Source organism: Acanthisitta chloris, unplaced genomic scaffold (genome assembly GCF_000695815.1).
Source record: "Acanthisitta chloris isolate BGI_N310 unplaced genomic scaffold, ASM69581v1 scaffold35263, whole genome shotgun sequence".
NCBI lineage: Eukaryota > Metazoa > Chordata > Aves > Passeriformes > Acanthisittidae > Acanthisitta > Acanthisitta chloris.
In genome coordinates this window covers 42,077-60,948 of record NW_008666052.1, presented here as the reverse complement: position 1 = coordinate 60,948, position 18,872 = coordinate 42,077, and the positions used below count along the sequence as shown (strand labels likewise).

At 39.1% G+C, this 18,872-nt stretch overlaps 1 protein-coding gene across 1 annotated transcript in view; it reads left to right on the top strand.

Annotated features, from left to right (window-relative positions):
- Nucleotides 1-18,872, top strand: part of CAP2 (CAP, adenylate cyclase-associated protein, 2 (yeast)) — a 53,729-nt gene that overhangs the window by 383 nt on the left and 34,474 nt on the right. The window contains exon 2 of the mRNA XM_009071965.1: nucleotides 3,379-3,479. Within this exon, the coding sequence (XP_009070213.1) occupies nucleotides 3,379-3,479 (101 nt within the window). The remainder of the gene's footprint in view (nucleotides 1-3,378; nucleotides 3,480-18,872) is intronic.

The following is an 18,872-nucleotide window of genomic DNA, read 5'->3' as shown; positions in this document are numbered from 1 at the left end:
TCCATGTCAGCATTTACATTATCGTAAATAAGTCCCCAGATGAAAATGTCTGCTCAAGCCCAATTTGCAGAATAAATGTGACTTCTCCAAAATTTACAGCATAGATATTCCTGTAGAAGTCACCAATGTAAACACAGTGTTTGTTTGCCAACTCTCTCTGGATCTCACCGTGCAAACCCACTTCATTTAATTGTTTAATATCGTAATCAGACATGAGTTTGTTCATAAGCATGTGCTGCCTAAAGACTGCTACACATCTATGGCCTTACGTTGTCTCTTGAGCTCTCTTTTCTCGAGTGGATCTCTGAAGCATTACATTGGAGAATATACAAAAGAAAGTCTATCTTTGTTTATTCACATCATATCACCAAATCATATTTTTCACTCCATAATTTTTTGTTGCTCCTGAAATTTATGGGGTAAATAATCTTAGAAATGTAGCATTTCTACATTTGATTGAATAGGGGTGCCCTTTCCTTTCTCCAGAGCTTGCTTTTGCATCCAGAACCCTGACATAGATTTCTTTATTAGCTTCATGTTCTTTGCTTTGTGTGTTCCTTGGCCCTTTCCTGCATTCTCCAGAGAAGAGCACATCCCAGCACAGATTCAGCAGCTGTACAAGCTGCAGAGCACACAGAAAGTTGTAGGCAGCTTCCTTACTGAGACAGCAGCAAGTCAGTGTGTGAGCTGCTTTATTGTCCTCCCTGCCAGCCCTTACCCAACAGCTCATGCAAGGGACCTTCCCCACACTCACGTGTGCCATGGGTCTACCCACTGACAGCTACTGTGGAGCAGCTGACTGAGAGCAGTGTGTTTCTGTGGCAGGAAGGGAGCATCTTCCAGCAGGCTTCCACAGCAGATGAGTTAGCCAGTCACAGTAAGCTTCAGCTATAAAATGTTACAGTCCAGAGAAAACCTAGACAGCTAGTAAACCTTAGCAAAGTCATGGAGAAACACACTCCATGTACAAATGGGCAAAAAAATCGATCACTACTGGGAAAGATACATTTCTCAACAATGCAGGTTTCAATCCTATAATGAGTCCATTCAGGTGACTCTCTCTATTTATCCAGAGCTCAGTATTGCAGAACCAGGGCTGTTTTCAGAACAAGAGATAACTTGCTGTGTGAAGTACTCCCATGAACATTGATTACATCTTTGACCTAGCCTAAGAACTCAGTCAGGTGGAAAAAACTCACACACCTCCCCCAAGGAAGCAGAGCCTTAACATCCCAACAGATCCCTAGAAGAAACCAACTGGAAAACCTCGTTGCAGTGACATTATAAAACACGCCCACCGGGAGACTGCAGTAAGAAGCTGAGATGAGCAGCACCATGGGGCACTTGCCAGTCTGCACTGTATCTCCAGGCAGAGCTGTCTCACACAGACTCAGGAATTAGCTTCTGCTGGTGCACTTAGCAAAGTCTTCAGTCTGTGTGACTGATATGTCTGCAGTGCCACAAACACTGTCCTGTATGCCTGTGCTGCTGGGCTTCTGCAGAGGTTCACATAACCTCCACAGCCACTGCAGAATAAACAGCCTTACAGGTCCTTTTTTCTCCTTTAAAACTGACATTCAGCCAAAGTGTGACCTTTTTTAAATTTCTAGTGAAAATGGAGATATATTGCTTTCTTCTGCCATGACCCTCCTCCCCTAAAAGACCATTCCATAATTATAATTATTAAGAAAAGATTATTTTGGCTTTTGAATTAATACTTTTCAGAAACAACAAAATAATGTGGAGGATGGGAGAACCTTTGCTGTTTTCCTAAATGGCACTGCAACAGCAGGATTGCAAATAAATCATTCAATTGCTCTGCACAGCCCACAGCAAATTCTAGTAAATGCTCCTGGGACTTAGCTGGATTGAATAGTAAAAAATAGCATAATTGCTTTCTAGTTTTGCATAGGACAATTGCCTTTTGGTGAACTGCTATGTAAAACTCTGCTCTGAAGTAAAAGGTTACAATGATTCTTTTGGAAACACACAGATTTTGGACAAAGAACATAAATGGGCTTTGGAAAGCATCTCCACAGCTAAAATCTTTTGTACACTAGGTCATTTGAGGGGTTTACACACAGACACTTAATATGGAAGAAAGCCCAGAAATTTCTCAGAATTATAGGTGAATGACATAAAGAGAACAAAAGGAGCCTTGAAATCCCACCTAGCTGCCTAACTGCATTTTCTTTTTCACACAGGCCACAAACTCCAGTTGCCAGAGCCTGTGTTTTTTTCTGTCAAGGAGCCAGATGACTCTTGTGGAATAAAGAGGGCATTCAAGATTATGAATTTGGACACAATTGTCATATAGTGACAGAAGGTTAAAGCAAATTCTTTGGGGAAAGCCTGGTACCTCTTCAGAACAATCTTTAGACTTCATTAATGAGGGAGAGAGGCTGGGAAGAATTTTAACCTTGGTCTCTCAGATCCTACATATGCCATAAATTCACATATGTACTGCTCAGGCTGCATCTGGCAAAGGTTCTGAGGCATAGACAATACATGAGACTATGTCAGGGAGTAAAGGGAGGGCTGGAAAGCATCCAAGGAAAGATTATTTTTGCTATCTTCAAAGGTACCACATAGAGCCATGTAGACACCATGTGCATAAGAAACTGAGCCTCATCTGCATTTTCTGATTGTCCACTTTATCAGGAAACTGCTCTGTATACCATATAGAAAATAGCAGTTTTATTCCTCTGTTAGAATGCATAGCATATATATAGACAATGGGATATGTCATCTCAAAGACTTGTTTGAGCTTTCTTTATCCAGTGACAGTTTCGCAAGGTGAGACGACAAAGTAAGGAGATTACAAAGCCACATCTAAGTGCATAAATCTACTGTCAGCCCATTCTAAAGACTCTCTTACTGGAAATGGAATTGGTTGCTATTAAAAGCCACCAAACAATACAGAGATCTTCAGGCATGGGTGGGTAGTATAAAAATAGTTGTTGAGTACAGTGCAGATTCTTTTTTAGGTGATAATATTTGGTTAAAGTGCAACAGGAGAATTTTGTTAAGACAATCATGCTTCTCAGGTCACTAGGCCTTTGAAGGGCTGAGAAATGTTTATTTTAGCACCTGTTATTATTAGCACATAATCCACAAAAGAGGCTTCCCACTACATTATACACAGTAAATTCTTTTCCTGTTCCTATTTAAGTTCTTCCAAAAGCAGGATTATTTTTTTTCTTTCTATCTAGGACAAAAATAATTAGACATCCTTTTTCACTGATTTCACAAATCAGAAATGAAGTTACATCAATATCCTCTGTTTCTATGGTATATCTCCTCCATCTGCTACAAAGGAATGTTCTATGCATTGTGTACTTTATGAACCCATTATAATGGAATGCTCTTCTTCCATAGGCATAGCACCATATGTTGAAGCCTTTGATAGGCTGCTGAATGGAAGTGTTGCTGAGTTTCTCAGGTACAGCAAGATTCTTGAAGGTGATGTGAAGACACATGTGAGTATTTACTCAGTTTTTCTCCTGATGATATAAGTACGCAAGCCTTGTGATCTGTGTGATCAGCCTTGGTTGCTGAGCACAGGAGACTTAATAGCAGAATTATTAATTCTTGTATTAGTAGTAACCTGGCACACACACTGAGTACAGTTGGTTCAAGAAGGGCAAAAGCCTCTAGAGATTCTTGAGAAAAGATTGCTTGCCTTCTACAGCAACAAAAGTTGAAGACCATAGTATGCAAAATACGTAAATATTCTGAGTCACAAGCAATTTCAATTGTCATGTTGGCTGCTAAGCTCTTTGCAGGACAGAAACACAACTAAGAGCATGAGTCAGCGAGTAGCAAACAACAGGTGGGCCCAAGCAACGGTAACTTCTTGTAGTTGTTTTCTAGGCATGTATATCATCATTTCAATGAAGGCAGTGGTTTTCTTCTTTTGACTGCTTATTTTCATTACTCACTCTTTCATTTGGAACAACATAGCAAACTAAAAGATGAGTATGTCAGCCAGTTAAGCTATATGTTACAACAAGGAAGTACTATGCTATCATTTTAATGATGAAAATACTTTCTAACCTTTATAATATCTTGTGATCAGAACTTGTTTTCTTCATTTCATTTTTTAAGATGGATTTGTCTAAAACTGGTGGTGATAAAATGACAAGGGATGGACTTGTACCAACAGGTTACCAATATAGATTTGGGGGGAAAAAAAGAAGCACTCCACACACAAAAGAGCCAGGATTGGTTTGAGATGGATCTGAAGGACTTTTCTGGTAGAGCCATGCAGTCAGGCTTTTCTCTGAGTGCACAATTCCCAGTTCATCGCAGCTGCTGCTCTACATAACAAACACTGTAGCCAGAAAAAACATGCAGTCCTACAAACTACCCAGATTCATGTTGCAGGGCCAATATAAATATTCTTCAAGACAGCCAAAGCAACCAGTCCACTTGCAGAGCAGGATGACTGGATTATTCTGTGAATGTGTTTTTTCTGTGGTGTTATATGTTCTTGTTTGTAGGGCAGAGTTTCTGACCTAGTTAGGCCTAGAAAACAGGAGAGAGTAACAAGATCAGGCAATTCTAGAGGATCTTTGTGTTTCTAATGAAATGCTGCACTTCCTTTTTATTTGAAAAAGGCTAATCTACAATGTATGTACTTTGTTCTTCAAAGAAATTAGGGAAAAATTAATAAATGAGGGGGGAAGGATGGGTGTGGAATTATCAACCTAACCAGGAAGAGAACTGCTCCCTGGAAAGGCTAAGTTCTAGCTTGGTTATTACATTCATTAGACACCATTATTTTGCTGTTGATTTCTCACAGTTTAGAACTGAGAGATACAGAAATAGCCTTAGTAACAGCACTAGGCAGGGGAAAGAATTGCATTTAACATTCTAAATGGCTAAAACGTTTTTAATATACACTATCTGTAAATGTTTAAACCAGAAAGTGTATTAATTTTGCATTTGTCACTATTTGATACTCATAATTAATCATATAAAAGATTATTAATAATTTATCTGCCAAGTCTGTGGATAGTCCCGAGCATATTGTTGATGATAGTGTAATGTAATCTGTGGTAAGGAGTATTTGTTAGGCCCACGAGCTTAGACATTACATTAGCTTTCCTTACATACAGAAACTGGTGATTCTGACTGCAGTCTAACAGATATTCTGAAAGCTTAGATTCTGAATTTACAACATGGAGCAGTCTGTGCTTGCCTTATGCTCACGCTTATCACTGAAGCAACATCTGTGCTTTACCTTAACGAGTGGAACAAGGAGTATTTTTCTTCTGAGTGTCTTATAGACCATGTGTCCTCAGCATTATACTTGCAGCTGCTGTCTCTTTCACATAATGAGCTGAAGGGAAGGTTGTATTTTATTTCAAAAAACACCTGTTGCCTTGAAAAACCTCACATACCTGACGGACCAGAATGGTAATATGAGAGAAAGAGAGACTTCATATTATGCTAAAGAAATGAGGGATTTAACATGATGTGTTTCATGCTGATCGCTGTAGTGATTGTGTAGTTTGAGTTTCTGGTGAAAGGAAGAGTACAGCCATAACTAATATCTGTTGGGGACCCTCATTCCTATTTTTTTCAGCATGCTGTGCTCTAAATAGTCTATTGAAAGAAAATAAAACAAAAAAAAAAGAACTAAGAGCTAGCTCCTGACTCTGTTAAACTCGGCAGCATGGTGGATTTTATAAAGATTAGTTTATCAGAGTTCTGCTTAGGCTCAATCTTGAGAGCAGCATATTTCTCATTCAAATTACAGGTCATGCAGTGGCGAATCTCTGAGGTCAACTGCACTGAAGAAACAAATGACTTTTAAAAAGACAGAGAGAATGGCTAGGGTTTTTACTTAGTCTATTTGAAAAAAAAAATTACCCTAAACAGCCAAGATGAGATCCTTTCCCTGTCCTGTCACTGCGGAATAAAGATCTGGTGATTATATGGATATTTCTGTGAAATGCAGACACCCCTACTGGCATGGATTTTATGAAACCACTTTCCACTGTCCATGTCATAACTATAGAGCATGTGGAGTCAGTGGAAGAGTGTGGCCAGGCCTGCTACCAACCAGCTGGTTTTGGCCTGACATACCAGTGGCTTGGAGGCTGTCACCAACTATTACAGGTTATAACAGCCCTGAAATTGTTGTGCCAACACTGAACCATTCTTCAGTCGGAATGAGGGAAATTCAAAGGCTGTATAAACAGTCTGTGGGTTGGTGGCATAGGCAGTTCTCTTATGCCCAGCTGATAGGACAGTCCTATCACTTTGCCCAAATGCATCCAGCACTTCAGAAAATGTGCTGAGGATGACCAAGAGCTGCTTGTGGAAGACGTAGTCTACCTTCAGATTGTGTCCCAGTGAGGAAGCTGGTCAAGCAGGTTTGATGGGCTCTTCACCTTGCCAAAGCAAAGCAAGCAAAAATTTAAAAGGCCAAGAAGCAAGGTTTTGTGATGTGTTTATTATGAGCTTCTTCACATTGTTTTTGTTTGTGTGATATCCCAAGTGGTGGAATACTTTGTCCTGAGTTTGAATAATGTACCCGATGAGACACCACGATAAGAAGGGAATGTCCTAGTTCTACAGGAGAAGGATAGATAACATAAAATTTCCATATTTTAGGATTTTATGTGGTACAGAGCAGAGCATAATTACAGCCTTCTGTCAAACACATAAGCTAATACTTGCCTTTTTTTTATTGTTTATTTGTAAAAATCTTTTAACCTCCCAACCTCACCAGTTGAAAGAACAGATTGTCTGTGTGATTCATTTATGTTCCCTCTTCTCTCATCCAAGCTATTTAGCTTGGAATGGAAAACTATGAAAGTATGGATGACATTCCCCTCCTCTCTTCCATCAACTTCCAATTCAACTACTGACATGAAGAGCTCAGACAGGCAAGCAGCTTGGAACATTCAGAAATAAAATGGCTGTTGGTTTGCTTGTTCCTTATTGGAACAGAGTTTAGATAAATTCATTACATGTATGACTATACGACCAAGATGGCACAGAGAAGCAATTCACAACATGTTATTGAATCTGTAGGGGTTCTCTGTGTGCATGCGCTGATTTCTTATCATGATGAGCAGAGAAAGCAATGCTCACCCACAGCTGTATGCACGTACCCACTGAGCTTCTTTTCCTTATCTATTACATGAAAGCAATGACATTCTTCTCCCCTTCTTCCAGGAATAGTCCATGTAAATATAAACAGGCAGGAGTTATCTTCTATGAGGCATATATGCACTTTACAAAGTGCAACTCCTGTTTGGCCTATCAGTGAGGTCAGAAAATCTTAGCTTCCTCCTTTTTTTTCCAAAGAGTAGTTATGACACATGAAATAGCTGCATGTTGTCTTTTCATGTGAGAGATGTTGAAGAATTAGTCAATGACATTCATAACCCTGAACTTCGAACAGGATGTGCTGCTGTCTGTGCTACACCAAAAAAACACTTTTGCACTTTATCTTAGCTAATCTAAATGCAGACTATCAAACCCATTATTTGACTGATTCCTCATTAACAAGGCAATTTGCTTACAGGGCAACAGAATGCACAAGTGTACTCTCGTGTTCATCTTTTGTGCTCAGAGGCTGTGTGGTTTTAGGCATTGTGTTGGGAGTTGAATTAGAGCTCAGAGAGGAGGATGATGTCAACATGCCCAAAGAGAAGCTTGCTGTCAGGCTGCCATTGCATTTCTGTGAGAGGTATTTTCTGCTACATGAAATAAATGCCAAACCAAGTAGCTGCTGCAGGACTGGGAAAAACAGAATACATTAAAAAAAAGAATAAAAAGACAAACATTTTATACAGCACATAAAGTGCGTTCAGCTGAAAGAAAGAGACTAAGTGTAGAAAACAGTAGTGCTGTCCACCAAAAGTGAAAGTAAAATATCATTATCAACCAAAAAAAGTAGCCTTGGAAATCTATCAATACTAAAGTTGATTTTGTAGTGCTAATTCAGCTGTATTTCTCACCCTGTATATGTACTGCAAGATACTTCACAACATAAGCAATAAAGAATGATTCACTGAAATAGGACAAGAAAGATGGAAATGCAGTATACACAATGTAGCCAAGTGGCTAATCCAGAAAAAGTATCATTTTCAGGAGTTTTACAAGTTTTGATCGCTCTGTTCCAGAGGATCACTTCCCTTGGGGCCTAGGGATTGAATCTGGCTCTCAAAACAAGCAGGATTTATTGAGTCAGGTGCAGTGGTGTTCAGACATGGTTGCACCTGTCTGACTGTGAGACACCTGGCTGGGAATAAAGATGGCTCCTGAGGATGAAGAACCTGTACATTGCAAGTTTAGAACACCACCCCCTGAAAGAGTGAGAGTTTTTCCATTAATTCTGATGGGAGCTGGATCAGGCTGTTAGTTTCTTGACACTGACATTCCATTAAATGCCACTTGCTTTTCTTAGTACTTAAAAAGGTGAGGAAGAGATAAAAATCAAACAGACACTATTGAAAAATACAAGCCATGGTGGCCAATACTGGGCACCTAGTTGTGCATTGCTGGTATGAGAAACACGCACCTGTAAATTTAAGAGGGTGGTGAACATGATGAGAACATTCCATATGGCATTTCCTCAGCCAGAAACATAAGAAATCCAAAGCACAAACACTCAAGGTTGTCAAGAGTTCTGCATAACCTGTTTTCATGGGGCTTCTTTGCATATGGAGTAGTTCCTGACTAAACCCCTAAGTAGTCAATTTCAAAGTAGTGCAGTTGATCAGGAACCATTAGGGACTGTTGTAGGCCAAGATCTAAAACTGTTGTCCACTAAAAGCAGGGATTATATCTGTATGTGGTTACCCAGTACAATGGGATTTTCTGATCTCCCAAGGACACCAGAAAAAGGCATCAGAATGATTTGAGTGGGAAACCTTATAGGGAGTGGGAAACCAAAGAAAAATCAATCATATTTGCTCAAGAAAATGTTAGATAACTTGCTCATGTGAAAAGAAATCTGATTGTGAAGGGCTCTTTAATTGACCAGAAGAATTCAGAATAATGGTGTTCAGACTAGATTTAAGTTCAATATTTTGCCAATTCATTTAATTAATGATTGAAGGAATTAATCAAGGCATACATTATTATTTCCAGCCAACTGAAGTCAGAATCAGAATTGATCACATGCTTTAGCTCATGCTACTTTTGGTATCCTCTAAATATTTTCATTGAAGCCCTTTAAGAGCAAATTGGAGACATGGAGTTGACACTAATCCAAGGTCCATGGGGAAGTCTTGATAAGGTAATCAGACTTTTGCTTTTCTTTCCGATTCAAAGCAGTCCAGGATTTAGGGGGCAGTCATCTCAGGCACTCAGCCTTAGAACAGTGAGGTGTGTGGTTCTCACAACAATAATTTCTGGTGAATCACTGGCAAGTTACACTATCTTGATCCATCAGAAAACCGAGATAGAGGAGTTGTAAAACCAAGGGAAGATTTATCAGAAAAAACAAAACAGTGTCCTTGCTATTGTCATCAGTATGAACCCCTTTTACTGGTGCTCATGGTTCTTATTTCCCTTGTGGAGAATTATGATTTTTCAGGTTGTAGTAGTAACATTATTTAAATGTATTTATTTCAGGCTTCTTTTTTTTCCTACATTTTTTTCTGCTTTGGGACACACATCTCACATGCTTGATTGATGTCATTTGTTGCTACAGGCTATGAACAAGTCTTTTATTAATTTTCAGTCTCGTCTCATTCTTTCTGAAGAGCACGTGGACGCTCTTTTCACTCATCTGCCTCCCCATCCCTGACCTGCTTTTTATTTTGCTAGTTGATGGTTGCAACTGTTTTGAGTGTATAGAAATGCTGGGCTTGGAAACTGAGAAAGCTGTTCATTGTAGTCAGCAAAAAACCAAACAATGAGCTCAGAATCTGGCTCTTCAGTCAGTTTCTAGCAAAAAGGAGTTCAGTGAATAATGAGAATTAAGCCACAAGGGAAACCAATGCACAGTTTGAATGTTGTTTTAAATAAGCTGGGAGTGCTGTCAGGAGTGATGAGGGTAGAATGTGGCCACAAATGTGCATGGCCTCTTTTTACCCAGTATGAATTGCATGATCAATATGGTCAGATTTCTGAATATTGAATAGTCCATTAGGATAGATTAAACCATGTCAGTGTCACTGCTAACTTCTTTTAGTCTACTGACATCTATAAATTGAACTACATATTTCCACAATTAATCTGAACTGCAAAGCAGTTTAAGTATTGCTACTTAGTTTCTAAATTTTAATCATATGTTTTATTCTAAATCCCAGAGCTATAATAAAAAGATTCATTTAGGATCTTTATGTAGATCTTTGAGGCCGAAATATTTCTTTCTTGTTGCTTTAATACATGTTCTGTCTTTAAACCACCTTAGTTCAGATCTGCTTTTCAATCACGTCACTCTGCACATAGGTAACCACCTTGCCTTTCAGAGAGGCTGAGATTCCCTCTCCAAGCACATGAAGGCTTTTGGTATTTAGCACCTCTGAAAAGTAAAGCATTGTTCAGGTGGGAAGAAACCTCAAATATTATTATAGATGTCGAAGATTTAAGCTTTGAGCTTACTTCAATGTTAAAAATTTTTGTTTGCGATCTGGGATTCTTCCAAGGTGACAAAAGTGAAAGTGAATTTACAAGGAGACAGGTGCTAGCACTTTTAGCCTTTGAGTTGCTTTCAGGGAGCAGAGTAGGACTACTTGCAAAATGAGGTGGGTGGGCAATGCCACCAGTTGTCCTGAAGTGCATGAGAGGCAGAACATACAAAAAGTAATTTCAATCTAAGAACCTATTTGTCCAAGCCCCCTCTCTAAAGATAGTGCAATTTCTTAGAAATGGATGGGTCTCCAGTCTTTATATCAGGCAATTTGGTATTTGTCAGACACAGAAAGTCAGGAAATTAGTTCCTCAGTGATGTCCTAAAGCCTGTGAAATTGTAAAGCCTTTTCTGAAATTTCCTCAGCATGGATTTGGACCTTCACTGAGAAGGGCTTCTGACAGAACAGCTGGGGATTGAGGGTAGGGCTGCTTAACAGCAAGTCTCAGGGGCGAAACAGCCCTTCAGTAAATAACTGGAGTGCCTGCAGCCAGCGCAGCAAAGTGTGTTCATACAGACCACAATGAGACCTGCAGATCCCTGAGATCTCTGTGGTTGCCTGATGGATGTACTGGTTTACAGTTTATGTTCCGTGGAGGAAATGCAGGTTTGCTGTTCCTCAGGGAAATGAGGTCTTACCACAGATAATTCCTCAACACAGGCAACCAGGTCCTCCAGAGAATTCTGAGCTGAGATGTCCTTGGGGAAAATGAAAAGGAACCTGAATTTTAAAAACGGTTGATCTTGATAATAACCAAAGTTTGGACTTCATCTGTTCAGTACAATGTATGTGGTTCCTGTTTATTTGAAGCAGTAGCACATGCTTTCAGAGATACAGCATTGCTGTAACTCTAAGTAATACTAGAAACTAGAAACTTTGGAAGTCTGTGAGGCTTTAATGTTCTTCCATGAAATCCTGAAGTGGGCTGGGGTTTTATTGTCATTTCTCTTTGAGAAACCTGCTTGCTTTTGCAGGCTAGTCAGGATGAAGAGCTGTAAGAGCTCTCTCAGGAAGATTGTGGCTAACTTCTGCAAATGCCTGTGCAGGTTGGGATGCTTTCTGTCTACTTCCCCTAATGCCAGATTTTTAAAAAAGTAATAATTTGATTTTGCATAACCTTTGACATGTGATACAAAGGATTTTCATGTAATGTTATGAGTTAAATTTTTTCCCCCTGGAAAAGCCTTTCACCTCAGGAGTCCTGCGGACAAAGTTGAGGCAAGTCAAATCTAGCTGATCACTAATTGCTGTTACTATCCCCTAACGCTCATAAAATATTCTGTGCCAGTCTTTGGGTATTAGAAGCTCCAACCAGCAACGGTGGCCTAGTACAGACCTTAGTGATGCTTCCTCTGCACTGTAGAGAAGCCATTTTTTCTCATGGTGGTGTTGTTTGTTTTTAAAATGTTTGGCTCTTTTTATCAGCTGTTTGTTTCTATTACTATCACTAATTACATATGATAGAGACAGAAAGGGATAGCACAAATCCCACACAGCTGAAAAACAGCTTTGGGGATGGCCACTCTAAAGACCAGTACCAGGGACTAAGTGCTTAGATCTAGATCAGGTGTTGCAGTGTGCCAGTAGCATCTTCTACTGGATGTGGAGGCCTTTAAATGTAGATCCATGACTGTGTGCTGTGAGACAGCTTTGAAATCTCCATCAGCTGACTGACTCTGCAGAAAACAGCAGTTTGCCATCAAGATGGCAAATATTTTCAAAAGTGTTCAGAAAAGAATGGTATTGAAAAAACCCCAACACTTTAGTCTGTAAATAGACCACATCTTCAGTAATGTGTGGACTATTTATTCTTACAATTCTCAGGAGTGTTCTACGCTGAATCTCCTGGAGTCTCTAACTGTCACTACACTACATCTGGTTTTGGAACTTCCATGTGAAAGCTAAAATGAACAGAGGTCAAGAGAGTTGCAGATTTTTGACTGTTGTAAAGGAGATTCATGAAGAATTTAAGAATCTGAAAGATAAAAAAGCAACCTGAACTTTAGGACAGCATCAACAAGTTAAGGGCTTTGATCTGGACCTCTCTGATGGGTGAAGGTTATTAGAGACATTTATGGAGACTATGATCTCCTATTGCTTCACTTGGCAGTAATCAGTAGCCACAATGGCCCTGAAGCCAATTATTTGTATCTGTTTGAAACAGTGACAGATGAACAAAACAGTTGACTGCTTCTGGTACCAATATTAATAATTAATCGTTTAACAAGCTGACATTTAAATAGTATTCATTAGGTTTAAAAGTTAACAATCTCTTGAGATCAATCAGAACAATTCATGTCATTCAAAACTGGAAGAGTTTAGAGGAAATTCTGGAACACTGGAACAAATTTCTTGGTGCAAAAGATGCAAAACCTGCATATTCTTTAGCCAAGGCCATAATATCGTAATTAATGTAAAAACAGCTGTTGTGGCATTAAATATCCCTTTACTCCAGTACATCTGTACAGTTCATATTTCACATGGGGAAATAAAATGGCAGCAACAATTTACCCCAGACAATTCTATCTCCCTGTCTTATATCATTATCACTGAAAGGTCTTTAAGACCAATATAGTTTGAGCTCCAGCAGAGGTAAGAGCTCTGAGTAGTTTAAGTCACAGTCAAGCTTAATAAAAGGTAAAGTTAATGAACCTAGATGCAGATCCTGCTCTGAATCAACAAATAAGTCATATTGACTAGCACTCTGCACAGTTACATGACACAGTGTTAAATGCACTGCAGACATAAACATCTAGAGAGACCAACACTGATCAAATTGACAGCACTAGTTGTTACTGTATGGGCAGTAGCAATGCTAAGAAATGCTAACAGAAATTCCCTAATTTAGACATAGCCATGAAGGCTGAAAAACACTAAAAAACCCCAGTAATAGAGGACAGCTGATTGGTGATAGTCAAATGTATCTGTCTGAAAATAGAAAATGTCTGGGGTGGTGCTTGGCTCTAACAAAATCAATGGCAAATCTCCCACTGACTTCAATTTCGACTTGAATTTCGACCCTGTTTTCTGTGTGGACCGGTGAAAGGTGACAGTTTTTTTCTTTCTTTCCTTTTCCAGTATAAAAAGTGCTCTGTTTGGAGAACTGCCACTGACTCTTCAGCACTTGGTCCAGTTTTTTTAAAATCTCTATCAGCCAATTAGCTGTACAAAATAAATACTGTCTGTTCAGTTGGTCTGGATAGTTTCTATGGCAGTCCCATACTTAATCTAAACTCCATTCTTTTTCCATTTCTTTCCTCTCCCTTGAGCCACTTCACCACTTCACTCTGAAGAGACTCTTGAAAGCAGAATGTAAAAGACAAACTGTTTCTCTTCTTCTGGCAGTGCTGTCCCTTTTAGAGAAAGGCTGAGTTCTTTGCTCAAAACAGTGAAGTTCCATCTATAGTTGTCATTTGCTGTCAGTCATTGTGTCTTTTGCTAGACACAAAGGACCCAAAACTATTTTTGCAGAAACTACATTTAGAACACTGGACAACTGAATCCCATATTTTCCCCCTCATGTCCTCTTGTTTCAGAATAAAGCCATTAAGTATATTTTAGAAATCAAAATTTATATAGATCTGTATTTGGATTTGCAAATTATCACTATTAGCATTGGCATGTATATATATGCAGATATATAGTAGTATTCTCCAACAACAGAAGTCCAGTGGATTCTGATATTTACATTGTGCATTTCAGTGCCATGACCCTGAGTAAATATAGTATTCAGTATAAGAATGTTTGACAAATTTAATATTATAAAGTCAATAGGGTAATTTTATTGACTAAATTTCATTAGGATATCCTATGTTTGTTTCTCTTACTTCTATTTTGTTGTTCAGAGTTTTTTTCAAACACTGAATTTACATGTAACTTGAGACCTGAGTGCATGTGCCTGTTTGTTCTTGTAGTTTGCCAAACTGTTGTCATGTAAATAGTATTTATATTTAGTACCGCTTGGATACCAGAGCGATGGTCAACTTAGATTGAACAGAACATTTAAAATGAGAAAGAGACAGATCCTAAAATCACATTTCCTCTGGAGAACAGAACTTTGTCAAAGCAAACTGATAGTTTAAGCTTCAGGTTCAGTGTATCTATGTCCACTCAATCTGAAACAGTTCAAGTTTGGGTGGAATCTGTACTCATGAGCTTTCAAACAGGTCAGAAGCATTGTCTTCATTAGACATCTCCCACAGAGCACCTGGCAATTTTTCAAGCAGTGGCTTCTGGGAAGTATCAAATGCTGGCATTATATTATGACAGAGGAGGTTAAAACAGTTGCTATTAAAAAGATGATTTCTAAATACGTATGATTCCTGTGTTAACTTCTGCAGGCTTAACTGAGAAGAGGCCTGTCTATGCTGTTACTGCAGTGGCTGCAGAGAGGTCACTCACTGCAGTCAGCCACAGGTTTCCACTTCAGCTCTTCCAGCCACACCAGTCACCGCAATCCACTGTCAAACACACCTCAGGTGAAGGATTAAGATGCCCTGTTTCACACTTTACTGGTGGGGAAATCGAGGTGGTGAATGGAATGCCACATGGTCCAGGCATTCAGGTCCAAAGTCACAGCTGTCTTCTCCAGCCTCTAGAACAAACTGCTAAGAGCAGAGTAGGAAATGCTTTGAGGAACTTGGTTCCTTCAAAATACTCACCTCAGCTGAGGAATCTGTCTGATGATTGCTGTGTCCATGCATAATCCCCAGAATGCCAAAAGGATTAACCAAAGTTTTTAGATGTCAGTTACCTGTTGCTCCGAAATATGCCCACTTTAGTCTGCAGATAGATGTATACGAGTTTGAGGCCTGCTCTAATAAATTTACTCAGGATTCCTATGTTTTCTTGACACTCAGGCTCCATTACTGTAATTATAATGGAAAGAGTTTCAGCTGATTTGTTCTGTGGCAATCTGCTGGCTGAGCTGCACAAGTTGTTGAGAAAAATCCCTCCTGGTCTATTTTCACTCATTAGTCTTCACTGGGTATGGGGGTCTAATGAAAGAGTCAGCTCCCCATAGAAGTGTAGTGCTGTCAGCTTAGTTACAGTCTCCCTGCTAAGCAGAAGGAGGTAGCAAGAAAGTGTCACGTTTCAAAGACTACAAGAAAGAATTGGAATAGTGATAGACTGAACTAATGCATTCTTAATGAGAAGAAGCTCCTCTATTACTTTGATGGGATGCATGGAAAGAAGTACTGCGATGCTCAGGAACAGTAAAACTCAGAAAGCTGTTTTTAGTGCTGTTGCAGAAACAAGGAAGTAACTGTGGCAGAAGTCTTATAAAATTCTTGTAAAATGCAAATACTGTGTTAGCACAGTCCTTTGATTAAGATTTAAATTCAAAGGTGAGGGATGTGACTGCTCTGATCCCTATACAATTAAAAGCTTTTGGGGGTGTATAAATTTTGGGCATACAGCACAAGCCTTGCAATCAATATCTAGTCCACTGACCACTGAATGTTTCCATCATCCAGTAATAAATTTAGGATAATAAAAAAATGCAAAAAGCCACCCTCAGTCCTTTGATTAAGATTTAAATTCAAAGGTGAGGGATGTGACTGCTCTGATCCCTATACAATTAAAAGCTTTTGGGGGTGTATAAATTTTGGGCATACAGCACAAGCCTTGCAATCAATATCTAGTCCACTGACCACTGAATGTTTCCATCATCCAGTAATAAATTTAGGATAATAAAAAAATGCAAAAAGCCACCCTTTTAACACAGGTAACTTTTTTTTACCAATGGCTTGAGTGCCCTCAGTAGCAGATTTCTTAAAGACGGTCCCAGACATTTTGAGAAAGTGGCCTTGGCCACACTCTGCAGTAGAGAAGGAGGAACAATGCAAGTCTGGAGGAGAAGTACATTCTGATTCCACATCTAACAATACTTTTCACATCAGTCAGATGATCAAGACACATGTATGAGGCATACTCAAGGAATGTCAGTGTTTTAGGAACATCAGTGTGTATCATCCAACAGTCTGTCTCCAGCTCTGACCAAATTCCAGTCCTTCATCAGAAAGATGAACAATCAGACAAGAAACCAGTTGTTACTTTGTACTCTGAGTGGAGAAAAAATTCCTCCTCAGCCTCCATGAGTGACCACTGGGATCCCAAAAGCATGTATTTCATGGAGTGTAAACAAAGTGCCAAACAGATGCATTTTCCAACCTCATTGATGTTGCAGCTCAGTATACATACAAACATATACATCTACGTTCAAAAACTCAATAAAGAATCTTAACTTTCTATATCTAAGGACTCTTTGCTCGTGCTTATGATCTGTTTGATCAGCATTTAAAGCTGTGTCTTAAAAATATGGCTGCCTCTTTACAGGAATTTGGAAGATCTCTTCTGAACTTTTTCGATTGTTGGAAATCTTCTAAATGTGAGACTATGTTTACTCATGACCCAGTTTTCAGACCTGTGATCATGTGCTGACATTACCATTTTCATCGTTCTCCATTATTTGCATTCTGTATGAGAAAGAATTGTCATGTTCCTCAGCCACTCTGTTGCTAAGCAAAACAAGTGAAACTTAAAATTTATCTTTGTATGATAAATACTCATTACTCTAAACATCCAAGCAGGTTTTCCCTGCATCAGTTCTGATTTAAGCTCATCTTTTTTGAACACAGATGACTAATTGTTCACATAGAATTCCAGAGGAGGTTCTCTCCAATGGTACTAACACTTCTGTGGCTCTACTAAAAATATTTTGCCACATCCATTGTCGAACTGCATAAGCTCTTTTCACAAAGCCACCTTCCTGGCTATTATACTTGCATTTTCCAGTCTTCAGCACTTCCAATTAATCAGTTCCGTGTTTACACCCAGAATTATGCATTGTTTTAAAGGGGCAGCAGGGAGCACTGCGAAATTTCATCCAATTCATATTATCTGTGGCTACAAAATCATCTTACTCTTCTCAAGTGATGAGTGAGTCCTTGTTGACCATGTTAAAACCTCCTGACTTTGTGTTGCCCATGAATTTTATGAGTGCACACCTAATTCTTGCTCTTAGAACACTAATTAACATACTGATCCCTCCTAAAACTGATCCCTGAGAAACACAACTAGCAACTTTCCTCCTCTCAAATAACACCACCTGTAGTGTACCCTATTATTGCCTCTGTTTATCCACGTTCTTATCCAACCGAAGAGTTTCAATATGCATAATTTCCACTCAAAGTATCAATTTCCTATGAGGACCCACAATAAGCATTTTATATGATATCTAAATATACTAGATCTGACACATTATCCTGGTCTAAGAAACAGAGTAATGATTTTAAGCACATATAATCCCACCGTAATTTGTCCCATTGTTTATTTTCATGTGTGTTTTTAATCACTTGTTTCAAATCTGGTTTAAATGTTCATGGTACTGAAGTCAAACTAACAGCCATGAAATCACAGACTTTCCCCCCTCTTCCTGGACATATGTGCCCAATCCATCATTGTATACTTCTATCATCTACTACTATCTCCAAGTCATGTATATTTGTCATAGAATCATAGAATCATAGAATGTTAAGGGGTTGGAATGGACCTTACAGATCATTCAGTCCCAACCCCCCCTCTGCCATGGGCAAGGACACCTCCCACCAGACCAGGATGCTCAAGGCTTCATCCAGCCTGGCTTTGAACACTGCCAGGATTGGAGCAGCCACATCCTCCCTGGGCAACCTGTGCCAGTGTCTCACCACACTCATACTAAAACCTTTCCTCCACTCTTAATGTAAATCCATCCTTTCCTGCATACAAGCCTAAGTTCCTCAAGCCAATCATTTTCTTTCACTGATTTTTCTGTTTTCTAAAAGTTTGCCTTGTAGCAAGCCTTAGTATAGATTATTTTTTTTGTCCATTTTGCAGTGCAAGAAGCACGGAATTCATTCATAATCACTTCCTCCTCAGGAACATCAGTTTTTGCTCAGTTGTTTTACAAGGTTCTCCTTACACACACAGAAAAAAAAAACCCAACCCTAAGCTTAAAATAAACAACACTTTGTTGTTTTATGAATTTCTGTACCAAAAAGTCAGTCATCTGAAATGTCTCAGAATATCTAAACCTTGCTATTATTGATGGTATTTTTGTCTCTGTCTGGAAAATTTAAGTCTACGATGCTCTTACAATTTCCCTCATTATTTATTTCTTTCTCTATTTATAGAGATGATTACACCCTTCCAAATCTCAGCCTGTCAGACCATATTATCCCCTTCTCCCCAAATACTGTCCAAGCTGGGTCTCTTTTACCATCTTCC